Source organism: Taeniopygia guttata, chromosome 19, assembly GCF_048771995.1.
Source record: "Taeniopygia guttata chromosome 19, bTaeGut7.mat, whole genome shotgun sequence".
In the NCBI taxonomy this organism is placed as follows: domain Eukaryota; kingdom Metazoa; phylum Chordata; class Aves; order Passeriformes; family Estrildidae; genus Taeniopygia; species Taeniopygia guttata.
Genome location: NC_133044.1, coordinates 2,003,147 through 2,027,301, shown reverse-complemented (window position 1 = coordinate 2,027,301; position 24,155 = coordinate 2,003,147). Strand labels below are relative to the sequence as shown.

At 40.2% G+C, this 24,155-nt stretch overlaps 1 protein-coding gene across 14 annotated transcripts in view; it reads right to left on the bottom strand.

Moving 5' to 3' along the window:
* Positions 1-24,155, bottom strand: part of BCAS3 (BCAS3 microtubule associated cell migration factor) — a 294,447-nt gene that overhangs the window by 179,828 nt on the left and 90,464 nt on the right. For 10 of the 14 annotated variants that reach the window (XR_012051429.1, XM_030288254.4, XM_030288255.4 and 7 more), the window contains exons 16-20: positions 22,930-23,080; positions 16,091-16,135; positions 10,197-10,321; positions 9,464-9,629; positions 8,248-8,348 (exon numbers count right to left, since the gene is read on the bottom strand). Coding sequence is in view for 13 of the 14 variants with exons in the window: in XM_030288254.4 (XP_030144114.4) it covers positions 8,248-8,348; positions 9,464-9,629; positions 10,197-10,321; positions 16,091-16,135; positions 22,930-23,080 (588 nt within the window). In the remaining variant the exon portion in view is untranslated. The remainder of the gene's footprint in view (positions 1-8,247; positions 8,349-9,463; positions 9,630-10,196; positions 10,322-16,090; positions 16,136-22,929; positions 23,081-24,155) is intronic. The other 4 variants (XM_041720124.2, XM_030288258.4, XM_072916661.1 and 1 more) reach the window with 1 other exon arrangement.

Sequence of the window (24,155 nt, the reverse complement as noted above, 5' to 3'; positions counted from 1 at the left end):
TATAATTAACATTAATACTGTCAAATCAGTTTCTAACATGCAGTAGAAACAGGTCAATGTACTCTTAACTAGCCCCTCCAGTCTCTAGTGATGGCTGTGGTGAACAGGTACACAGGATAAAAATGACGTATCCCTTCTTTTCACAAGAACCCCACTCTAACACCTGATTCTGATGCTTTTTCTCTGGTTCCTCAGCTACATCTAGATGATGTAGAGACCTGAGGTAATCACATGATTGTCAACAAATTCAGGGGTCCTTGTGCTGGGATTCAGCTCCACAATTTGAATTATTTCCTTTATGCCTTTGTTCCACGGCATCACCAGCAGAATGTGATGGTTTTGGTTCAGGTCTCCACGGAGCCACACCAAATTCACCACATCCACCTTTGTTCCCTGTTAGTGATGTGATCTCAGCTCTGGCAGGGGCTGGTTTTGGTGTCCCACAGCTGTGTAGCTCACATCCAGCACGTGCTTTGTGGGTTTGTGTCAGAGTTGGTGCTCTGTGCCTCCGGCTCTACCTCTGCTCAAGTGTGACAACAAAGCAAAGGCCAGGATTTCATTTTGGGCAGAACACTCACAGCCATGTTAACAATAAACTGTTTGTAGGCTGGAGATATGCTCCATGTAATTTTTCTTGTGGCTGCACGTTACTGAACAAAGTTCTGGTTTTAATGCAGTTTTCAGCTTGTAAACTCCTACAGGAGCATGGCACGCAAATTAAAATATCCACTTTTCCCCAAAACTACTCCCTGGTCATTTTTTTTCCTGTTAGGACTTTCTGAGATTCTTGTATGCATAAATATAGTAAAATTAAGCTTAAAAAGGGTTACAAAGCAGGAGTTTAGCCAGACTGACAGTTATTTCACACAACCAATTGATTAGAGCTGGATTCATTCATTATTTGTGTACTGTCCACAGTTTATTTGGTGCTTTATGGACCATCCACTCTCTGTATCAGCACTTTAATAAAGACATAGGTAGCTCTGTAATTAGGAGATTAATTCTTCTTAGATTTTCTTTTTTTGACAACTGCTTTACTTGCTCCTTACTCACAGTGGTCTGATAGTCAACAGCCTGGATTTTTTTCCCCAAGAAAGACTGGTATACATTCCCTGGGCTTAACTTCAGCTTCCGTCTCCAAAGCTCCCTTAGGAGGCCAGTCAAGTACAACGCACTTTTAAACCTGTGCAGAGCTAGAACCCGATATTATTCACAAGATGGAGCACCTTAAAGCTGCTCAACACTCAGCCTGTGAGCAGACAATCAGTTGGGCACAACAGAACAAATATATTCTTTTCTGAGTTAAAGAATAATTTTAACTGCACGAACCCACGGTGAAATCCATCTGATGGCCATCTTTAAAGAATTATGGAAGAGGTAACTATTTCTATAATTCACCGACTTCAAAAGTATGTTTGACATTATTGTCGGGAAAATTATGTTAACCATGGATTACTGTTACAATCAAAGTATGTAGTGAGAAGTCAAGAGGCTTAGTAGTAAATTTTCAAAGCGGTGCGTGGGGATTTACCCGTTTGACTCCCATTAACGGCAATGGGAGGCGCGCGGCGAAATCCCCGCACGCCGCTTTGAAAACTGACCCCTGCGTGCTCACGGACCCTGCTCTAAGGACTTCCAGATGACCATGCAAGAGGAGGAAAGAACCATTTCAGCATGTGCCCTTGTTCATTACTGTTGTTTGTACACATCTGAAAGTGTTTGAGTTGCTGGGCCAGCGCTGTTTCCAGCGGTCGGTTTATAAAGCGTCGGGGCGGGCGAGCTGGGGCTGAGCTGGTGAAGCCACGCACCGGCCCGGGTGTGTCCCTGCATCACAGCCTCAACAACACAGTCCCAGCAGCCACTGCACCTTGCAGAGTTCATTGTCATCTGTATTATTTCACAAATATTTAATGAGAATGTTATGTGAGTTACTCCACTGCTCACTCAAGGATTTACCTATTTACCCCAATCACTCAGTGCTCCACGAGAAATTAGATTTGCTTCTTTTAACACTCAGCCCTGGTTCTTGCAGGGAGCAGAAAGTGCAGGCTACAGTTTTAGGGAAATGTAGTTTTCCCTTAAAAAAAAAAAAAAAAAAAAAAAACATGAACTCAATTTCATTAGAAACATATTTTCTGGAAGAGGAAGGGATGCAGATTAACCTGCAATCTGTCGTGCCTCCAAGTGTAAGAAGCAAACTCGAAAATTCCATTTTCACCATTTGTGACTCTTTCCAGGAAAACCCAAACACATTCTGTATGAGAAATGCCTGCTTGGAATCAGTTTTCTCCAGGAACATTGTAATCTTAGTCATAAATAGATATATACTCACATATATATAATACAGTAACACTATAATAAAGTAGAATTTCATGAAAATGATTCACTGATTTGAGGCAACATTGGGTAGAAAGAATAAAATGGCAAAGTGGGAATGTAGAAAATTCTCTGGCACTCTGGTTTTGCAGTTTTAAACCTGGAACACTCAACTGACACAACTTGGTGGCAAGGCCCTCACCTGTGGCACTGGGTACAGCTGATGGGCAGGAGTTTGGGCACCACTCATATGACCAGCACAGGAAAATGAGGCAGGTGGAAATGTTCACCCATTTCCCATGGTTTGTTCCAGCTCCTCTCCACAGCAGCTCAGGTGAACTCAGGTGAAACTCCCCCACTCCAGGGCAAGCTCAGAGCTGGGTTTGGATAGCAATGGACTCCAGAAATGGGCTATGTTCAACTGTCCAAGAGCAGAACCAACAAAGCCCAGCAGAGAGGCTGGAATGGAGCAGCTGAAACTGCCCCAAGCTCCTGCTTGAGCGTGGCCCTGCCACAGAGCCAGAGCAGAAAGAGGCTTTGAACACCTCGTAACCACACAGCAGAGTAATTGTTGTTACTGCACAGGCTCTGCTTTTGATCAGTTTTACTGTTTGAAATCCAGCCCATTGTGACAGACATTGAACATACCCAGAGCAGGAGCAGCTCTGGCCTCCCCAGAAATGCTACACAACTCTACAGTTACACATATAGAAAGGGATGTACCAGCACCTGCATTCCTCCATCCCAAAACCATTGCTAAAGATGCACCCTCAAAAGAATGCATGGAGAAAGGAAGAGGTACAACACAAAATGGGGTTATCAGTCCAGTTCATTCAGCTATGAGCAGAACAGCACCACGCTCTGCTGTGACTGAGGAGGGCTGCAGGACCAGAATGTCCAGATTCCTCCTATGGCACTCCTTGGCTGTCATTCCAGGCATCACAGCTTGGTTTTCACAGTGTCTGTGCTCACAGCACATATTCACAGTTATTTAATACACTCTTACACTATCTTACCCTCAGACTTTCCACAATACTCACTAGATCTGTGGATGTAATTATTATTTCTGTCAATGGAATGTATTAAAGGAATATAAAAGGGGCCATGAAGAACCACGATGCTGCTTGGAGACAGAAGTCTTGCCCAGGGTGAGCAGCTTTCATTAGAGGGAGCAGGAAGTGCAAACATGATGTCAGAGCTACAGAGATTATGTGTATAAATGGTGTTATCATTTAACCCAAACAAACTGCAGGGAAAGGCTCACCCCCTCCCTTTGAAGACAATGGACAGTTACTAAATTGGACTTGTAATGAAAGCCATTTTCAGTGCAACACGAGATATGTGCAACAGTTGGTCCAGAAATGAAAATCTGTTCTAACAGCCAAAAGTCAAAGGCAGCTATAAATACAGGCCTTAATCTTTTCAAGAATCCCTTAACGAAGCCTATAAAACTGATTGTATCTTCAGGCCTAACTCAAGTGCAAATTCTTTCTCAGAAAAATGTAACAGCCCTGCAAGTATGACTTGGAGAGCAGTACAGGGACAAGGAAAGAGTATACAGAGTGCTGGTTTGAATGCTCACATCTTGGAATACAAACGACATTGCATTTAGAATAAACAATTAATGAGACAGCAGAAGCCTCAGCTACAGGTCCATTTTTCTGAGAGAGAAACAATTTCCAGAAGCGGTCAGAGCGGGATGCAGAAGCACTGCATCTTTCCTTTTAACACAACAGAAATGCTCTTTGATTATTTAAAAGCCAATTGCAAAGATCTGTCTTCAAAACCTCCTATTGCAGGTTTAATAGCAAAGAGGTGCAAGTACACTTACCAGCAACACGGGAGTAAAGTACAGACTTTTGTTTTAACAAAATCTATATTTATACGATTACATTTCCTATGGTTGAGGGCAGCTGTAATTAATGGATTTCCCTCCTTCCCCTAATGCAGTCATTTGTCAATTTAAACACAGAATGCCCAATCAATTTTGATGTATTTAGTAAGCAATTTGTCAGAGTACTGCACACCAGTTAATATATTAATTCTTGTCACTGGCCCACTTCTGACAACTGTAGGCCATGTCCATGAAATTGGTCCTGATGAGCCAAAACTCTTGCCTGGAATGTGAAGGTGCTCTTTGCAAAGACAGAGAAGAGAAATCAGATCTCAATTATTCAATCCCTTTTTGGGGCAGTTTTTGGTCAATTTTAGGGGGTTTATTTATTAATGTGTTAATTGGCCACATTTCAGATATTGCATCTACTGTGCAATAGAAAAGTGAATTCAGAGTGGAGAGATAAGGAAGAAAGGAAATAAATATAAAATGAGGATGTCAGACTTTCTGGTGATGCAGAGTTACTTATTCCTATGGCAATTCCATTATGTGCCATGAACGTGACTGTTCAAACATGTAAAAAACTTGTGAAAGAAATCACACAAAGGAAACAAGGAATAAGTTGGTCAAATATACAAAACTTCAGGGCCCGATAAAAGAGAGGAAAGAATTAATTTGAAAGAAACACAGCCAGGGGATTGTCATGGACATGGAAAGCACATCTTAACAGCATCCTCAAGAGTTTATACAACCCAAAGCACCTTAATTCTTAAGTACCAAACAGCAGGAAGAAGGCAGGATTTAAAGAGTAATTAATGACAAAACCTGGCAATTCTGTGAGGAAAACTTAAACATTGCAAGTTCCTGTGGACACCAAAACCCTCCCGTGCACACGTGCAGTGCCTGGCACAACTCTCCTCCCTGCCAGGCCTGCTAGAACACTTTACACCACATGATGCTATTTATGTTATAGCAAAAACATCTAGGAAGAATAAAACGTGACTCAGATTTCCTTCTGTTGTGATTAGATTTGGAAGTTGCTCAGGACACAGGTGAATAAAGAGGGAATATCAGAGACACAAATAAGATAGAATATTATGTAGTAAATGTGAGGAGTGTAGACAAATATCTGGTACCTAAAACCCAGCACTGAAAACCTGAGGATTGTAATTAATCCAGGGGTTTGTGGGATGGACTCATGGGAACAAGTGAGCCTGGAATCTGCTCTGTCAGAAGGAGCTCTCAGGACTGGTGATATTCTCTCTGAACTGCTGCAGAGTTTGGATCAGGATCCTGACACTTCTTGCAGGCCAGCAGGTTGTGGAATTTAACATGCAAGTTCACTTTCAAGCCATGAACTTACAGAAATCTATAAATCCCTCACTTCCCACTTTCTCACCTGTGCAGCAGCCCGAGCTGTGGTAACATGCTCAGGTAGACACGAGCTGCACACACTGATGCAGGTTTCTGTAGCAGATGTCACAGATGACCTCAAAGCAAGGAAACAGCTGTGCTGATCCACTTACAAATACCCTTGGGATAAAGGTCTTGGACACTTGTTGTACAAAACATTTCTTCAAACAATGGTTCCTTGTTCCTTCCTTTCTAGCTGCAAATAAAACTTTCAGATTCTTTAAAAATATTAAAAGCTGAACCGTGTGTCGATAACCTAACACAGGATTTTTTGAATATTCTCTGTTAAGCACAAGAAGTCATCAGCCTGGTTTATATTTTTCAAAGACTAAGGAAGATTTTGGCCCTGTGTTTTGGCATCAAACCTCTTATTTATGAAAACCTGGCTGTGCAGCCCTCCAAGCAGCCTGCCAGACGTCTCATTGTTCTGCCCGGCTGCTGACAGAGGTACTCTGTGCTAAAAAGCACACAGGGTTTTTCAATGACCCAGGGGGCAAAGGTCACTTATTATAAATGGATAATGAGACCTAATGCAATGTTCTGAGTGTGGACAAAGAAAGGGTCTATCCATACCCCCTTGTGACTTGGTCATTGAGGCTTTTATTTCCCCTGCACACTTAATGGAGCCAAACAATCGGCAGCAATGCTATAGAGAAACGGAGAGAACTGCTGCATTCTACCTCCAGAGACAGCTCCAAAGAATGACCCTGACCGGCGCCACGGCTCTCTCAGCACTGACGTGGCAGACAGATGGACCAGCCCCCCTCAGCCCCACCGAGCCATTTGCTGGCAATTAGAGCCCCCCACGGAAGGCACAGCACAGCAAAGCCAGGCTGCAGCTAAAGCCAGCCCAGGGCAGAGCTGCAGGTAAGGACAGCCACGGAGCTGGGCTCAGCAGCTCTCTAACAGGTGGCTTTTGTGGGAAAGCTGCTTGGATTCCATTGTCAGGGACTTCACTGAGGAGCTTCAGTCTGAATAAATCAAACAAAAGTTCAAAGACAATCAGACACAAATTTCTCTGTTATTACCATGTGCATTATGTCCTCTAGACCCTCTGCTGTCTTTAGCGGTTATTATTCTATTATTCTTTCTATTTCACATCCAGCTTAAAGAATTCCTAATATAGGAATTAAAATCTGAGTTAAAAGTCTTATAATTCAAATAACACAAGTTCTTTAGTTGGCCATGTTTCAGATATTACATCTACTGTGCAATGGAAAAATGAATTCAAAGTGGAGAGATAAGGAAGAAAGGAAATAAACATGAAACGAGGATGTCAGACTTTCTGGTGATGCAGAATTACCTATTTCCATGGCAATTCCATTATGTGCCATGAACAGGACTGTGTGAATTCAAACATGTAAACAACATGTGCAAGGTATGTAAGTCACACAAAGGAAATAAAGGATAATTCAATCAAATATACAAAACCCCTTTAAGTTCATTAATTTGCTGGAATTTAGCTTCTACTTATTCTTCTTTAAAAAGTTTTCAGTACTAAACCATTTGAAATGTGTATTGGTACTCATATGAATACTGTACTCTGTAACAGTATTTGAGCTGTTAATAAAATGTTAATAAAATACAAAAAATGAGCCCCATCTATCCCTGGTTTCACTCTGTGGGATACAAGTGAAACAAGGCAGGAATCTAGCAAAAAAAATCCAGCCAAAATGCAAATCTAATGGTGCTGTACACTACTAAATATATTTTCATATTCTTTTGCACCCTTTGAGTGTTATCCCGATTTTCTGTGCAGCACAGAAGAAGGAAGACTCAAACTCTGCAGCTTTCCATAACGCTCAGATGCAGCAGATGGACAGGTAGAAGCAGCAGATCCAATCTGGCACCAGTGTCCCTTTCACCAGTCCCATCCAAAGTGCCTCCTGGCCCACATGGCCACTTGGTGCATCTAAAGTGCCCCTGTCACATAAAACTGCCTGCACTGACAACTGTGCACAGCTCTGGTTTCCCCAGGAGAACCTCAGCAGATGCCAGGAGCTGCTCCCTTGTGAGACTTCAACTGCTACAACACGTTGATCCTAGACAGAACAGAGACTTACTCCTCACTGTTACTACTCTTCTCACTTTTAAATTGTCAAATAAACTCATTTTTCTACAGAACCATTATAAAAATGTGTGGGTTTGTGTATAGATACATCATATATAGAGAGCTATAGGTGCATGAATGTTTCTGAATATGCCATGCCATGAAATATTGGCTCTCTGAGAATTAATTATGTGGCTGGGCAAGACACAGGCCAGGGCAGGTGGGCAAGCATCCCTGGCAGCAGTGCCAAGGCTCCTGAGGGAGGCAGCTGTCTGAGGCTGTGGCTGGAAGGAACCCAGCAACCAGGAGTTCCCAAGGAGAGGGAAATGCAGATGCACTCATTACTGGGTATGGAATTCACAGGAGGAAATGGCCAAAAGCATGAGCAGGAATGAGGTGAGGAAACCTTGAAGATTTCATGGGATCTGGTGGGTGACTCTCACAGCATCACAACTCTGATTCATGGCAAAAATCCCAACACTACATTCACTGCTCCATCCTTACTAACACAGTTACACACAACCCTACTGTGGGGTTGGACATCCACTAAAATTGGCTGAAAAATCAACTTGGAAAATCACCCTCTGCTGAAAACGTGCACATGAGACAAGACAAGAAGTTGTCAGCTACTCACAGCCAGCCAGAAGATACTGGTAGTACTGCACAGCATCTGCAGCCAGGAGCAGTGGATGGTTTGCATTAAATGGTGGTTGGAGTTCATTCCACTGAGGAGTTCTGAGGTAAAACACAAGACTATTAATATTTCAGCTAATACAGAGAATGTAAATCAGTGTTTCTGTCATCACATGCAATTATCTATACAAGCTCACAAAATGTTTGTAATTATTTAAATTAGCTTGTTCAAACACTGCAATCCACCACAGGCAGTGGAACAGCAGGGCCAAAACGTGTGGATTGTGAGTCAAAGACAATACTTGGTTGTGGACTGCAGCAGGGATTGCATTAAAAAAACCCAGGAAGGAGGTTTAGATTAAGTTGGTAAATATGTTTAGGACCATTGTATGTCATGCTGACGTTATATAAACACACAAGAGAAGCTGGGGAACTTTTTTGTTCTGTTAACTACCACTGCTTCCATCCTGTGAAGTCATTGAGCACTTACTGTGAAAATAAAGCTGTGTAAAGTTATGGATTATTGATCCAATTAGAATTTTCAATTCCATTACAACCTACTCATTTCAACAATAATGGTCCCGAAGTCTGTGTTGTAATTTTAATTAGGGTGGGCCATTCCTAAATAACTTGGTAAATCAAGTATTGATCACTCCAGTGCAGCCATAAGCAGCACTAAGGAATGTAGGAGCCAAGAAAAATCGATAGAAAAATATTTTAAAACGTCAAAAGCACTGACAACACTTTCTCATCAATTTTTCTTTACTTTCTTCCACATGTCAGGAATAATTTCTTCTACTGTCTTTGGAAATGGTACCTTCAGCTACTCACAGGAAAACTCACAATGCTTCATCATGGGAACCTTGCTCATGTCTCACAGCAGAATTCTGTACTTCAACACTACGAAAATAATCGTTCCTAGCCCTTATAGAAAAAGAAAATTACAACCTGATCATTTAAAATCACCAATTGATAAGGATCTCTATTGATTCACAGATATGTTCATGCCTAGCTCCACGTGTAGAGAAGGGTTTAGAAGCTTAGCTCCCACTGAGGCACATGAACAGTGACAGGACTGTATGGAAATCAAGGCTTCAATCTCTCTCCTTCAACAGCAAACTTTGTGAGGTTTTACACGAGTGACAATCACCGTGCAGCTCATTCAAAAAGAAAGATCCCAAGCATGAAAGGAAGGAGAAGTCCCAGGGATGAGGTACCTGACCAAAGCCCAGCTGGCCCTGGGGCAGGTGACCATCTCCAGGGGGGTGTCGTCGCTGATCTTGGGCGCGGTGCTGAGCGGCCGCGGCTCCAGGACGTGCTCCACCAGGCTCCCGTAGCAGCTGATGATGTACAGGGACTCCACCACAAACTGCTTGGACTGATCTGGGGGCAAAAAGAGAGAAAAATCTTATTGCAACAGCACAGCAGCAACAGAGAAAGCTCTTACAGAAATAGCACGCTCTGTGTTCTTTTAAATCTCTTGCTTGCAGCTAAAAAGGTGAATTAAAAGTAGGAAAAGGGCTGAGGAGACAAAGAGAAAATTGTACAGAACACACAATTTTCACACAATAGTATGAATATCTCACACAAGAGAAGTTTCTCACCAAGGTGTGTTCAGGTGATTACACATTTCCAAACATTTCTTGTACATTTGCTTTAGCAAAGGTGTTTCATCTTTATCTCATATTTCTTTCAGTGCCACTTCACACAGTACCTTTGGACTGACCTATCAAAGTTGGGTTTCTGTCACTGTATCGTAATAAAAGATCAATTATTCATTTCACTAATTAAAATTTCTTGTATATTTTCATTTTACCAAAAGCACCGAAGCATGTGCCTAAAATTCTCGATTGCCCCTGAGTTTAAGGAACAAAATCCACAAATTGCTTAGTACCTGTCGCAAAATAAGAATTTAATTTAAATGCAAGGCCTAATTCTATGAGTACCAACCTTTTTCTCGTTTGAGACCGGAATTGTTTGCAAACCATGACCTGGAAGCTCCAAAGACTGCAGCGACACAAAACTCCCCTCCCACAGACTTACTGGGTGAAATCTGTGGAGCTGGCTTGGATTTGCTTTAAAGAAAGAACAAAATTAAAATTATAGACGTTAATTCTCAAAAAATTAAGATGTCTCTTGCTTAACAACAATTTTAAGAAATTACTTCAGAAAAGGGGAATATCTGCAGTTCCTATACGGCTGAGCAGGATTTAGAAATGCTTAGTGTTTCCCAATAACAGGTCCAAAATTCCCCTGGAATACTGAACTCATTCACTTGAAGAACAGAACAAATTAATTGTTTAAAAGACCCAATACTGAACATTTGCATTAAATAGCAACAACTTCTGAAATAAATACAAAGAAATCCTAAATCCTTTGGGAATGAAAATACAGATTCTGGCTCAGCCACTCCAGGTGCTGGATATTTCCTTGTCTTCTCCAGAGGAAGTCAGGAACACCCAGGGGATCTGAGGGACACAGGGGGGCAGGGGAGGGCATGCAGAGGGTACAGGGAGAGGCAAAGGATGCACACACTCATGAGCCACTGTTAGAACACAGCAGGAATTCTAGCATGGAAAAGCAGACTGACACACTGACCCCATGATGCGCATGGAGCAGATCCAGGGCTGTGAGGATGTTTATTGAGACATTCTGAGGTGTTTCTCCTGACAAAACTATGGGCAGAACATTGTTTTTTTTTTGCCTCAATTCATTAAATCAGGATTTCACCCTTTCTTTAAGATAAAAGCTGCTTAACAAAACCACACAGGATTTTTCTTTCTTCATATCCTCCTTGTTCTAGACCTTTTAATTGAATTCTTTTATATTTTTCTCTTCACACTGTTTCACTGCTCCCTTTTCTTCCTACCCACCCCTCCTTTCCATTTTTCTTCTACTGATTTCTTCTTCCACACAATTTCAGCCTGTGATCAGACCATCCCATTAACCTGTTTTTTACATAACAATCTCCAGTTCTGAGAAGCGTGTGTATAGGTGCATGGAATTCAGCACTAGAAGAATATTTTTAAACAGCAGAAATCCATTAAAACACGGTATGGTTATAATGATATTTAATTCATACTAACAGATGATATACATGGCAAGCCCATGGTCACATGGACTTGGATCAGAGCTGAAACTCTTGTACATGTGGGAGAAGCTGGAATGTCCCAAAAGAGCAGTTGGAATTTATAGTCAGTAACTCTGGTATTGAACCACCACAAAGCACTTAATATCCAACTGTTAAACCTACAGCTACAGATGACTGGGTCAGAAATCTGTGTTCCAAAAAGGTTCTGAATATAAATGTATTCCCTTGCTTGCTGTGGCACAGCATTTTTCTATATTAGAATATTTAAGTTGTGATTGTGTTAACTAGTAAGTTTTTATTAGGTACTCGGAAAAAAAATCAGAATGTATTTCTTTCACTTTGAAATAATAATCTATCACAGAAAGAGTATTTTTAACCTGATTGTATATTGAGAATTATTTTAGCTCTCACTTTTCAAGTATTCACATAACCATATTCCTTCAGGAATGAAAATATAAATGTATCAGTGAATTGCTGCTTACTTCAATTAAAAAATGATTTGGTTTAATACAGAATTCAGGACAGTGTCACCCATCAATCACCACAAAGCAAACCAGAAGCACAGGTATGACTCTGCCATATTCACTTCCTCTTGACAAAACTATTTGTCCGTCCTGTCCTAATATTCTTAATATTCTCAATTTTTACTGAACGAATTCTGAGGTTATTAAAATGATTTTTCAAGGTTAATGAAGTAATTTTAAATGGACAAAAAGAATTGGAAACAACTGCTATTCTCAGCTACAAACTGGAGTAAAGTTCTACAGAGACAGAACTGCCTTCAAGCCTTGAAGCAGAAGTGAACCTGGGACTGAACACATTTTTCCAGAGTTCTCCACACTCTGAGTCCCCAGCCCTGTGTTCAAGCAAATACAATTATAAACAGCCTTAGAGGAAATGGTCTGAGCTCAGTTCTATTTACATCTTGTCTTTAGGATGTGCATCTTTCAAGGCAAGCACTTAAGTGTTGGTTTCAGTGCCAGCAGCTTTTCCCTTCGAGGATGATGTTTTGTAGACAGAAAGAGCAGACCTTGTAAAACAAGATTACTCATGTGGTTAAACTCAGCCCTGCTAGCAAACAAAGACAAGCAAACAAACAAAAAAGATTTGTGCATCCTATTGGTTTGGACAGATTTCTGAAAATGCTGCTGAGATGTCAACAAGTCTATTCTGAAGTCTCTTGTAGCTGAGGAATCTTTTGTTTGAGCATCATTTTACTCGATTCCTGAGTTTTCATCGATACGTTCCAACACAAATTTCATTCCTTCAGCAAACCTCCAAAGCTCAGTTATTTTCAGTAACAGTAATGTCATTAGAAAAATATCTTTACATGTCATTGTGATATTTTAACAACTTGGAAACTATAAATCCTCATTATTCTGCAGATGCAAACGCCCTCTCAGCTTTATAAATGATAACAAAACAATAATGTTGAAGGTAGGTGGTGAATGACTTGTTTCTGCTATGAACTCCTGCTCTTGCCTTGCTCTTGGCTTGTCAGCACTTCATAAATTCTTCCAAGAGCTGAAATTTAGGCACATTTGGCCTCACTTTTACAAAACAGTTACTTTAAAACAAATCTAATACAGTCACTTCCAAAAGGTGGTACCATAGTTTTCTGGAGAAGGGATGCAGCAATAAATTCAGATTTTTGGGAGTCAATGCTAAAACCAAGACAGTGAAGCACATGGGACCAAAACATTCCCCATTATAATTTCACTCCTCACTTCTCCCAACCCCTAGGAACAAGATCATTGCATTGAAGACACCACGAGGATGAAAAGGCAGTTTAGTTTACTTTTCCCTCTCTGGATCTACTCCACTGTGCAACCACACCTGGGATGCAGTAAGACACAGCAGTAGTTCTACCCCAATTAGATCTGTACAGAAATCTCTATCAGGAATAGAATGTATCTAGGGAAATTTGAATTATTATTAAATGTTCTCACATTATTTTGGAGGATTATTTCTATCTCAAATGCCAGAGCACCAAGATGTAGATACAGACATGGCCAACTGATATTTTCTACTGAAATGGCACAAAAGGAGACGGGAGGAAACTGAAGAGAATGAAGACATCACTTTGTCAGAGCTTAAAAAGCAATGAAGAGACTGAGCTCAGCATGCAAGTTCTTTCATGTTGCCAACACAGTAAAAACAGATTAAGACCTACTGAATCCATTCAGAGCTCCCACTTGTCAACTCTGTAACGCATCAAACTCTGCCATAATCTCTGGCAATGTGGTAGCTCTTTGTAAAAATACTAAATAGTTACTAATATTTTAATAAATATTTATTTCTTTAACTAGTTAAATATTATTATTTAACTAGTAAGAATTAATACTTTTAAAATATTTTGACAACCAGTGGCTGCATAGTTCATGATGGAGCTTTATGTCTCACAAAATTCTTCTGGCTCTTAAATGTATCTTTAAATCCATTGTCAAACAAGTGACATGACTTTAAAACAATAAATAAATTGCATATATGTGATAAGAAGGAGCTGCCTTATATATTTAAATATTTATAGTCAAATAATACCAGTCTGCAAAGATTGAAAACCACTTTGATTTTATGCTCCCAACAAATAGGCTCCAAATATATGAGATTCATAAAAACAAAAGCACTTATTCCACACTAAACCCACTGAAATGGAAACATCTATGACTGCTGATGGAAAAAGTTTTATCTTGACTACATAAGCAGCAACAAAAGTATCAGGAGACAAATACTGCATGAGATTTGCAATTACACATAAAATTACAAAAAAAATAAATCTGTCTCAAAGTCCAGAAATTTTACTTCATTTATCATTGTACCTAAAACATGAAAACAAAGATGTTTCCAGTTGTCAGATCATGAATAAAGCAAAGAAAAGCACGAAATGCAATGGTAGGATCCTTTATTCACCAGGCACTTAGCTGTCAAATGAACATCCATTTTGTTTACAGAATTTTAGGTCTCATTAAGACCTTAATGGAAACAACATGATTTCTTCCCCCACCCAAAGTGTGTTTTTTATCCTAATTTCTCTGTAGATGAGTAAGGACCATATTTTTGAGCTAGCACTGGCATTAAACAAACCACAAAAAGAATCTTGTGAAAGACAGGCAACAATTTTGGAGCCTATTTCATATATTCCCCTCTTTAATCTCAGTCTTTTAATCTTACTTCAATCTAAAAACATTTCTGGTTGACGACATCTCCTGCTTCATGCAGGGGTGACCCACACAGCCTTTGCTCAGAAATCCACTGCCAAACCTCTTCTTCCAGAGCCTCTGCACTTCTTAGATCACCACCAGGCAAAATTCTTTGGTGCACCATAAACTGCATTTAGAAATGGTTCTTAGGGAGGTACTTCAGGAATTAGAAGTTCTCCATGAATAAGGCTAAGTTCCCTTCCCTTCCCTTCCCTTCCCTTCCCTTCCCTTCCCTTCCCTTCCCTTCCCTTCCCTTCCCTTCCCTTCCCTTCCCTTCCCTTCCCTTCCCTTCCCTTCCCTTCCCTTCCCTTCCCTTCCCTTCCCTTCCCCTTCCCCTTCCCCTTCCCCTTCCCCTTCCCCTTCCCTTTCCCCTTTTTTTCCCTTTCTCTTCTTCCTCCCTCTCTCTCCCCCTCCCCACTCTTTGCTTCTCCTGGCACAGCTCCCAAATCCCTCCTCAGCCTTTCTCTGGGAATTCTGTGTCCCACAAAGCTCTTAACAAGTTCTTTTCCTGAAGAGAATATTCTGATAGAGACATTGAAGGTGATACACGGGGTGCCAACTTGTAGAGCAAAGCCAAGAGCCACGTACAAATATTCTAACAGATACTGGTGGGCACAGTTAATAGATATCCTTAGCTAAATTAAAAACAAAGAGAAAATCCCAAAACCACAGAAAAACCCCAAAAACCCAAGCCCCAGAAAACTTCTTGCTGGAAGTTTTAAAATTTTCTAGAGGTGTTCCTACTTCTCCCATTCTCATTATCCACAACTTCCAGCATCTAAGCCCAGTCCTGTTAAAAAATGGTGACTGAGGTGATGCAGCACTGCTCAAATACTGAATCAAACTCCAACATCTAAAAACTTGTTAAAACTTGCTTTTTCTCTTCTCTGTATTCTTACAATATGCTGCATGTTTTCACATTAAAATGAAATCCCTTTTTATTTCAAATATCCCAGTTTTAACAGAACTGTTTTCCATGTTGGAACAAGATGATCTTGAAGGTCCATTTCACCCCAGACAGTTCCATGATTTTTTTTCTCCAGCGTAATCAGCTTTTCTTTTTTTTTTTCAGTACCCATTTTACTGCTTCACCTCTCACTGCAGTACTTTACTGCCTACTCACTGCTAATCTGGCTTATTTTTCAGAGGTCATCATCGATGTTTTCTGTCTGTAAGCAACTTAGTGCTACAATAATAAAGGAAGCAATATAGAAAAAAGGAGAGAGGCTTGTTTGGAAAGACATTGCAATCATTTCTGCCCACTTAGAAATAATTTATTTTTTCAACTTCCCTGGTACTTAAAAATTAAATGCACTCTCAAAGGTAAAAAGAAGGGGGAAAAAAAGTAAATTCAATTCCTTGCAATGCTTGATGGTGAACACGCATCCATAGTTTAAAAGTGAAATTATGTGTGTGGAAACCTATGGATCAGCCATGCAGGTAAACAAATTAAAACGAAAAATTAATCCAAAATTAAAAAGTCTTAGCACAGTTATTTTCAGCAAGGACAGCAAATGGAGTACAGGCATGCTGGGTTTGAACTGGGAACTCACCAAGGAGCTTTTATGGAAAAACATCCTGCTCCAAACAGGTAAGGTCTTCATGGAAAGGGGAAAAATGCACAGAAATTAGATGAGAACTCAATTCCCAACAAGTACACTATACATCATGCTATTAAGATTTATGCAGAAAGTGACCAGAATCGTTGTCACACCCTCGCTGATGGCCTGGAGGGGCTGCCAGGGGAGCAGCAGAGCCCAGGGCACAGTCCCAGAGCTGGGAGCTGCCGGCAGGGCTCCACACGCTGGGACACGCTGGGGACATCAGTGCAAGCTGGGCTCAGAGTTAGGGCTGGGGTTAGGCACAGCTCAGGGCCCCCCTCAATCTGCTGCCAAAGCTGGGGCTGCAGCAGGTCCTGAATCAGAACTGACAGAAAAAGGGAATTAGCACCCAAATCAGTCATAGGTGAGTGATTTCCACGGAGCACTGAGGGGTTGAGTGGGGCAGTTTTATGAAGTTACTGAGAAGAGGTCAAATAAAACCAATCAGAACCTTTTAGGGACAATTACTCAGCCTTTTGCTAGGACAGAAACACCCCATGAAATTCAACTGTTTCACCCAGAAATCTTCTCCCCTTAAAAGCTTGCACAGATGCAGGAAAGAGAGGCCTAACTTACTTCAAGTGTATCTGATGCTCAACCAGTAGATCTAGAGCTGAGTGCTTTTGGCCACCCAACAACTTACACCATGATTTGATTTCATGTTTTGTTCAAGTATTTTGCACAGTGGAGAGTTTTTAACCCGATATTAATCTGAGGGAATTTTCAATGGATATCTCCCTTTAAAAAGGCATTGCCATAGTGACATTTGCATAAAATCTGAAAAGGAGCAAAAGGAGGAAAATTTAGAGCTACTCACAGGCTCAAGGCTTCTTTTGAGTCTCATTTGGGATGTAACATCATCCACAAAATCTCTAAATAATTGATTTTGTAAATGCCAATGGTTCTGATTTCTTTTCATACTCTGACTCGGCGATAAGTTCTGGGTAGTTGAAACAGGTGAAATATTTCCAGGCAATGAACTACCAGAAAAGATCCAGCACTGAGGGATGTATAAACACTCAGCCATAGACCAACACAATTAAAAGGTTACCAGCCTGATAAAAAATAATTCAGTGAACTAAATCTGACATGAGCACAACATCAATGAATGAAGGGATCTTCTCAAAAAACATTCAGGTGAAGGTACAAACCTAAGGCACATATTCTTCAACATGCAAAGATGCAAACATCCAATAAAGAACATAATATTACAGAAAAAAACCCTATTTTTATTTACTACTACAGACCAAAAACCCAATGTTTTTGAGCTCCATATAAGAGACTGGCCTTTAACTTCTTGTATTTAATAAATTGGTTGCCATTTTTGGGGACAGAGCTGATTTGGAAGAACCAACCACCCTTCTAGACCTAATATATCATCTTTGAACAGTGGTAAAACCCAATTATATTGTCTGAACTGAATGATCTCCTATAAAGTCAGCACATCCAGTCCCCGAGTCAAAGGCCAGTCTAAGCCCAGCACTATTGCACTGCTTAAATATTTAATTGAAAGCTAAATCTCCTGCATAACCCAAAGCCAACATAATTTAAAATGTAGACTGTATCGAGTGTAAATTTGAAGAGTCATTGGAGAGTGGTCAGATCTGACTGAGAGCTCAGAATTCAATTTCTAAATTGTGGTCATGGATGTTTTGGACACTCTTTCTTTTTCTTCTTGTCTGCCTCAGTTGCTCTGCCTTCAAACCTCAGGCAAATAACTCTTAGTTGGGCCCATTAAATATTGCAGAAGATAACACCAAGATTTTCTTCTTCCACAACTGCTATATTGACCTGATGGCACTTGCAAATGAACAAATTCTCTTTATTTTAATTACAAATTGGCATGGGTGGGCTTCAACTGAGGGTTTGTTCAGTGGGTTTTGGAGAGAAAATGGATGGAAATTGATAGAAAATTTTGTATCATGAAGAAAATATAATTACACTTCCAAAGACTACAGCAGAGTCTTATTAAAATGCTTTAAGTGTGAGAAAACCAACTTAGTACCTCTTTTCTGTTCAAAAGACCTGATTTCTTTAAAGACAATCAATTTTCCCTATGATATTTATATAAGCAATTGTTTTCCCCTATTTCCTTCACATAATATGGATGGAATGCTAATTGAGAGCAAGAGAAAAGTCACAAATTAGAGGATAACGCAGCCTTGAAGAGACAGCACCAGATGGCTGCGCTCGGTGACAGCAAGAGAGCAGTGCCAAGGCAAAAACTCACCCAGGTTCCCCTTTCCCAGAGCCAGGGAGAAATTCCAAAGGAAATCATGCAATTAAGGTGATTTACCATTCAAAGTTCTGACAGAATTTTCACAGTTTCTTACCTGATTCTGAGTTTTAGCAAATTGAAAACTGAAATACTTTGATTTCATGTTGTTATGTCTAATAAAAGTATTTAAGCTTTTAATAAGCTTTGCAATACCCATTTAGTCTAACCCTCATCATGCCAAATCAAGAATCCTTTCATAAACAGTGACACCTGAACAAACTTTAGTGCAAATAATTGTATTTTGTATCAATTACAAATCATTACAACAGTTGCTTTGTTACTAAAATGTATCATAAAAAAGAAAAATTATATAAAATATGTCTGAGAAATGTGCCAGAAAGAGAATGTCTGACTTCAGACAATTGTGCTGAATTCTTTAGCTTTACTTTTTTTTTCTCTACTTTTTCAGTTATTTTTTCTTTATTAATTTTACCATAATGTGGGGATTTTGCACCACTTATTTTTGTTTGCTGCAGTAGCTGACTCCGGGATAAATGAAGCTCCCTGAGACAAAATAAACCCAAGATATATGAGTGACTTTCTGTGCATATAAAATTAAAATGATAAAATTGCATCAGACACTTTACCTACTTCCCCCTTCCTCACTGAGGGCGGAATGAGGGATGGGGTGAAGAAGGGATAGAGTTTCATGTTTAAAAATACACTATCTAAATCTCCTGGCTGGAAAAAAAAGCAAGGTTTATCCCTTTCCTGCAAGGCACACTGGATTTCTGTGTTTTGACCAGACTAAGCTAATGCAAGCTCCATCCTGCTGCTCACTCCAGCAAGGATGAATTTGGGAGTGCAGTATGATACAAATATAATGACCCTGTCCCTTGAGAAATTAAAACAAATGCTGCTGTCAGAGGAGCCAACTCTGACAATAGTTTTTCTTTTGGGGCAATTATTCTATATTTTCCTTCCCTCCTTCCCATTACAGCTCACCCATGTCCCCACTGGAAACTATCTACAGCTCATTCCACAAACCCAGGGAACTCTTATGGAGTACTGTGGGGCACAAAGCTGAATTCTAGAATGTTCTGAGTCACTGCCTTTTATAGACAACGAGATGGATCACACAGCTCTCCCCCTTTCCAGTCTATAAGCTCTTTGTAAATGAGCAATGAATTAACCCATTCACCATCCTTGACAAGGAATTCAGCATTACTATCAAAATTTTGAGAGGGGAAACTGAGGCACAGATATAGAAAGACTTATTAAATCCAGCTTTTGTGCTGTCATTCATCCTCCTCTAATCTTTAAAACATCAGAAGCTTCCTCACTCGTTAGCATTAGAGCCCCTCTGGGAAAGCCCGAATGTGCTGACAGCACAAACTACAGGAAAGCCAGTCAATGGGATGACAAAATGTAGGGACAAAAATTAAGTGCTTGATGAAGGTGCAGAAATTACAGTGGGAGATTGAAAAGGCAAGGGAAGAAGCAGAGGGCAGGGAAGAAGGGAAGGACAGCGATGGGGATGCTCCAAGGCACTTCATGCTGACAATGGAACTTGCATTCAGAGCAGTGACTGATCAGAACATGTTCCAAAACCTGCATGTTTGCAGAGGGAAGAAAAAAGCATCTGTGATGAACAGCACGGTCACGACACAATTCCAGACTCCATCTTTCATTCCCATAGGGCTACAGGGAACACTTTTTAAAAATTTACTGCCATTCCACCTGTCAGGCAACACGACATGCTTTGCAGCTCTGCTCCAGACACATGATATTAAGAGCACTGATCAGTCCTTCCAGTACCCGGAAAGTATTTTGCTGTCTTGGATACTGGCAGAAAAAACCTCAACTCGGTTTTTTGGTTAATAAAATCTACAAGACTTCATGAAGATTTAATATTAAAGCAGCTGATGGTTAAGAGCAAATCAAACGGACAAATCCGGCCCTCTAATAATTTGAGCCTTGCTTAAATATGGTGCAACAGATTAAATTTTTAATTCTTTCGAAGTCACAAGCACGGGAGAGAATCTTTGAGGGCGATGCAGGAGCTGAGTGATGCCGGCTCCTTCTCTGATCGCCGCACCACGGCGAGGTTCAGCAGCTGCTCCCGAGGAAGAGCCTTGTTTCCTCGGAGCAGTGCTTAGAGGTGCTGACCATGTAGGTGTAAATACATCTGTCTTTTGCCATTTGCAGTAATACATGCCTCCTCCACTTCTCCCAGCGAGGCAGATGGTCCCTGTCCTGTCGAAATCTTACACTGCACAGACTTCCAGTGCTATGTGTTTGCAGAAATATGAGGGCAGATGTTAAATATGTTAAACACACGCTTTGCCCCCTGGAGGTTTAAGTTAAGGCTGCTGTCTCAATTTGGTCATTTTAGGCATGCCAGGCTTCTCGGATCCTAGGCATTCCTCTTAAATCCCTGCTTTATAAATAACAGCTTTTCATGTTAATTTTGTGTACTTTCATCAAATATTTTGGATGCAGAACAAATGAAGGAAGCTCTCGGCTTACCGTTACAAGGCTACGTGGGCTGTGCTGAAAATTATGATCCTCATTCATGAAAACTCTATTTACACAGCAGGGTATTTCCCATGACTGTTGTTTTCCCCCCTTACATAAGCCTCATTGAGCATTTTAAATTTAATTAGTTTTAAAAATTACATAAAATGGAACAGAGACAGTTTGTGAATAGCATAATCTACCATAAAACTACAAATATGAGCACTCCAAAAATGTTTTAGATGTTTAAGAATAAAACATTAAATAAAATATTGCAGACCTATTACAATTGCAATAATTTTAGAAAGGTTTCTTGGTATAACACAGCATTAAGGAAACCTTTGTAAAAAGTTTCACATTAAATACAACTGCAAACCAAGAGATTTTTTTCCAAATACTTCCCCTCACTGCTCCTATTACCTACCTCCCCTGGAAGTCCCTCAGGTAAATTTTTAATTTCTTTCTCTGCCGTGTCCCACCTGGTTCTAAGTGTCTATTCCAGTTTTGGGAGCCCACATTTATATTTGTGTCCTTCACTGGCCGTATTTTCAAGTCAGGTTTTTTGTATTTCCCCTCTTTGAGGAACTGTGACCCCCTGCCCTGTGACAACCTCCCCCTGACCCCACCTCCCTTCGCATCCTCATCCAGGATCACACATGAATACGCTTCCAAAATTCACCTGAGCAGCAGCAAAACTTTTTTCACTCAGCTTAAACTGAGCAGAAAGCTAAAAAGGCAAAAATAAGCAACTGAACTGTGTCTGTGGAGGAAGCTAAACCTCAACGTGACCCTCCAAGTGTTTCTTCAGTGTTTCTTAAATTCCATTTACAATTATCTGTGAAGTTCAGGAATTGCTCTCGGTGCTTGGGGCAGCTGCGTGTCTGTGGCTCACGTTTGGCTCCGTGAGCGCTGTGAAATTCCCGTTTCACGGCAAGGGCAGGAAAGGATTGCTGGACAGACACGTGCACAGCCCAGCTCCTGCCTGCCAGCACTCCCAGCCACTGCACCCAGCCCCAAGAGATTTTACAGCAAATACGGGAATTACACAAGGGGAGAGGGAATACCCATCAGCTCTCGCCTGAAAAATAATTCCCAATTGATGAAACACAAGGGAAAATTCACCTCATGAGCAGGGCTTGAGCAAGAAAGCACTGAAGCAAGGGAGGCAGTGCCTGTGTTTGCCAAAATGCAGGAAAAGGTTAGGAAGCTGTAGGACTTGCAGTTGTTTTGTCCAACCACATGCCATGCTTGGATCTATTTTCCTTAAAAATATAAAAGCCCTCTGAAAACTAACAGATCAATCAGATTTTTAACTGGAAAATATTCAGGAAATCAAAAAACCAGAAAATGAGAAAGGAAAAATATAATCATCACCCTGTAGCTTTAATTATAATGAAAGAATATTTAAAGTTTAGCAAGAGAAAAATGTCAGCTGTTGGACAGTATTAATTAATTTAAAATTGCTGTGGTTTATGGAGCTCATAAAATCTTATAATATATATATTTAGAGAAGCTTTTCCCAAGAAATTCTTTGAAGTGCATTATCATGGCACATAAGAAGTACCAAAGTGCAGCTGACTCTGGAGTGGAAATCCACCCAGTCCAGAACTGTACAACAGAGGAAAAATAAGGTCAAGAAAACAGTGGGATTAAGTTTTGCCTTTCTGCTGAACCTGGCTTACTGTCTTTCTAGTTCTGATGGTCAAAAATCGTTTCTGCTTGAAAAGGTTGGAAACCAAAATAAACAAACTTGGGAAAAAAAGTAAAGCCATATTTTATTCTGATTGAATACAGCTCTGCTTACGTTTCATTCCAATTCCTGGTGTGAAAATGTCTCCTGACCCACTCAAATGAATATTCCTGAATTTACAGAGGTTTGTTTTCAGGCTGTATTTATTTATCTGATGCTTTCAGTCTCCTCTTCCTCCCACCCCTCTTCTGCTGCTATTAAATGACATACGCTGAAATTAAAATATAGACTAAAACTAATTCTCACTAATAACACAAATGATTTCCACATGAATCATAAAGGTTGAGGAAGGTTTGTGCCACTTACCCTGTGCGTTTGGTGATGGTCCCTAATGTCATTGGCTGCTTGATTTGAGCAAGAGGCAACACCACAGTCAAACTTGGGAGAGGCAGGAGTCGAGGATTGCCAGGATTGTTGTTTGTGAAGTTATTGTAAGTGTCTTGGCTGTTCAATTTACCTTGATGGGATAGAGATGCAATAAAACACATTACTGAATTTTTTTCTTCATTTATCATTTCTACATGTGCCTGAAATAAGATAAAAAAGACAAAAAAACCCCACAAAAAACCACAAACAAGCTCTTGTTATAGTAAAAGAAAAAATCTAAAAAAATAATCTTCATTTCAGATAAAGAATAAATTACAATGGAAGAAGCAATTACTAATTTTACATATGGGGATAAGGAAGAATTCCTTTCCATGCAAGGGAAATTATTCCTGCTGCTGCTGCTGCTTGCCTGGCAGTTTTGTTCACCGAAAAGTTTTCGAGTTCGATTTGAAGGACAAGCTCTGGATTTCAATTCTCTATTTAAAAAAAAAGGAGTAGCTAGAAGGGAATTATTTTCCTAAAGTACCACATACAGTGTTGGTAATTGGAAGTCCTGAAAAGGTCGCTTTTGTTGTCTCGACGGATAAAGACATACAGAATAATCATCTGCAGAACTAAGGCTGGAGGGAAATATCAAGTAACTATGTCAAATAAAGCCACGCCAAACTAGATGTAAAAATCAAAAAAGTATCAAAAAAGGAACAAATTTCATATTCATTCAAAAAAGATGAAAATGAAACACAGGTACTGAAAAAAAGGAAAGGGAAAACATAACAAAAAAGCCCTCAACAACCCTAAATTTAGCTGATTTCAAAGAGGTCTGTGCTGGATGAACGCCCAGTTTGGATACGCTTTCTTACTCGCTGTATCACTCTGTAGTCACAACCTTTCATTCTTCAGTTGGAAAAGGAAACTAGCTCCAAATTTCATGGACAGTAAAGAAAGAAATGTGAAGAAACCAAAGAAAGAAGTTAAACAAAAAAAGGGGCCAGTCTGTTTATAGCAGAATCAAAAGTACTTTAAATAGACAAGCAACCATGAATTAAAAGGTTTAGATCATTAACTTGTTTTTCTGTGTTCCTATAATGCTGTGAAACGCTGGCTTTGTTCTTAATCAAAAGGGAACCATATTGGGAATTAGGTTCCTAAACAACCGATGCATTCTACACAGATATTATACAAATCCCAGGCCAAATCCATACAAT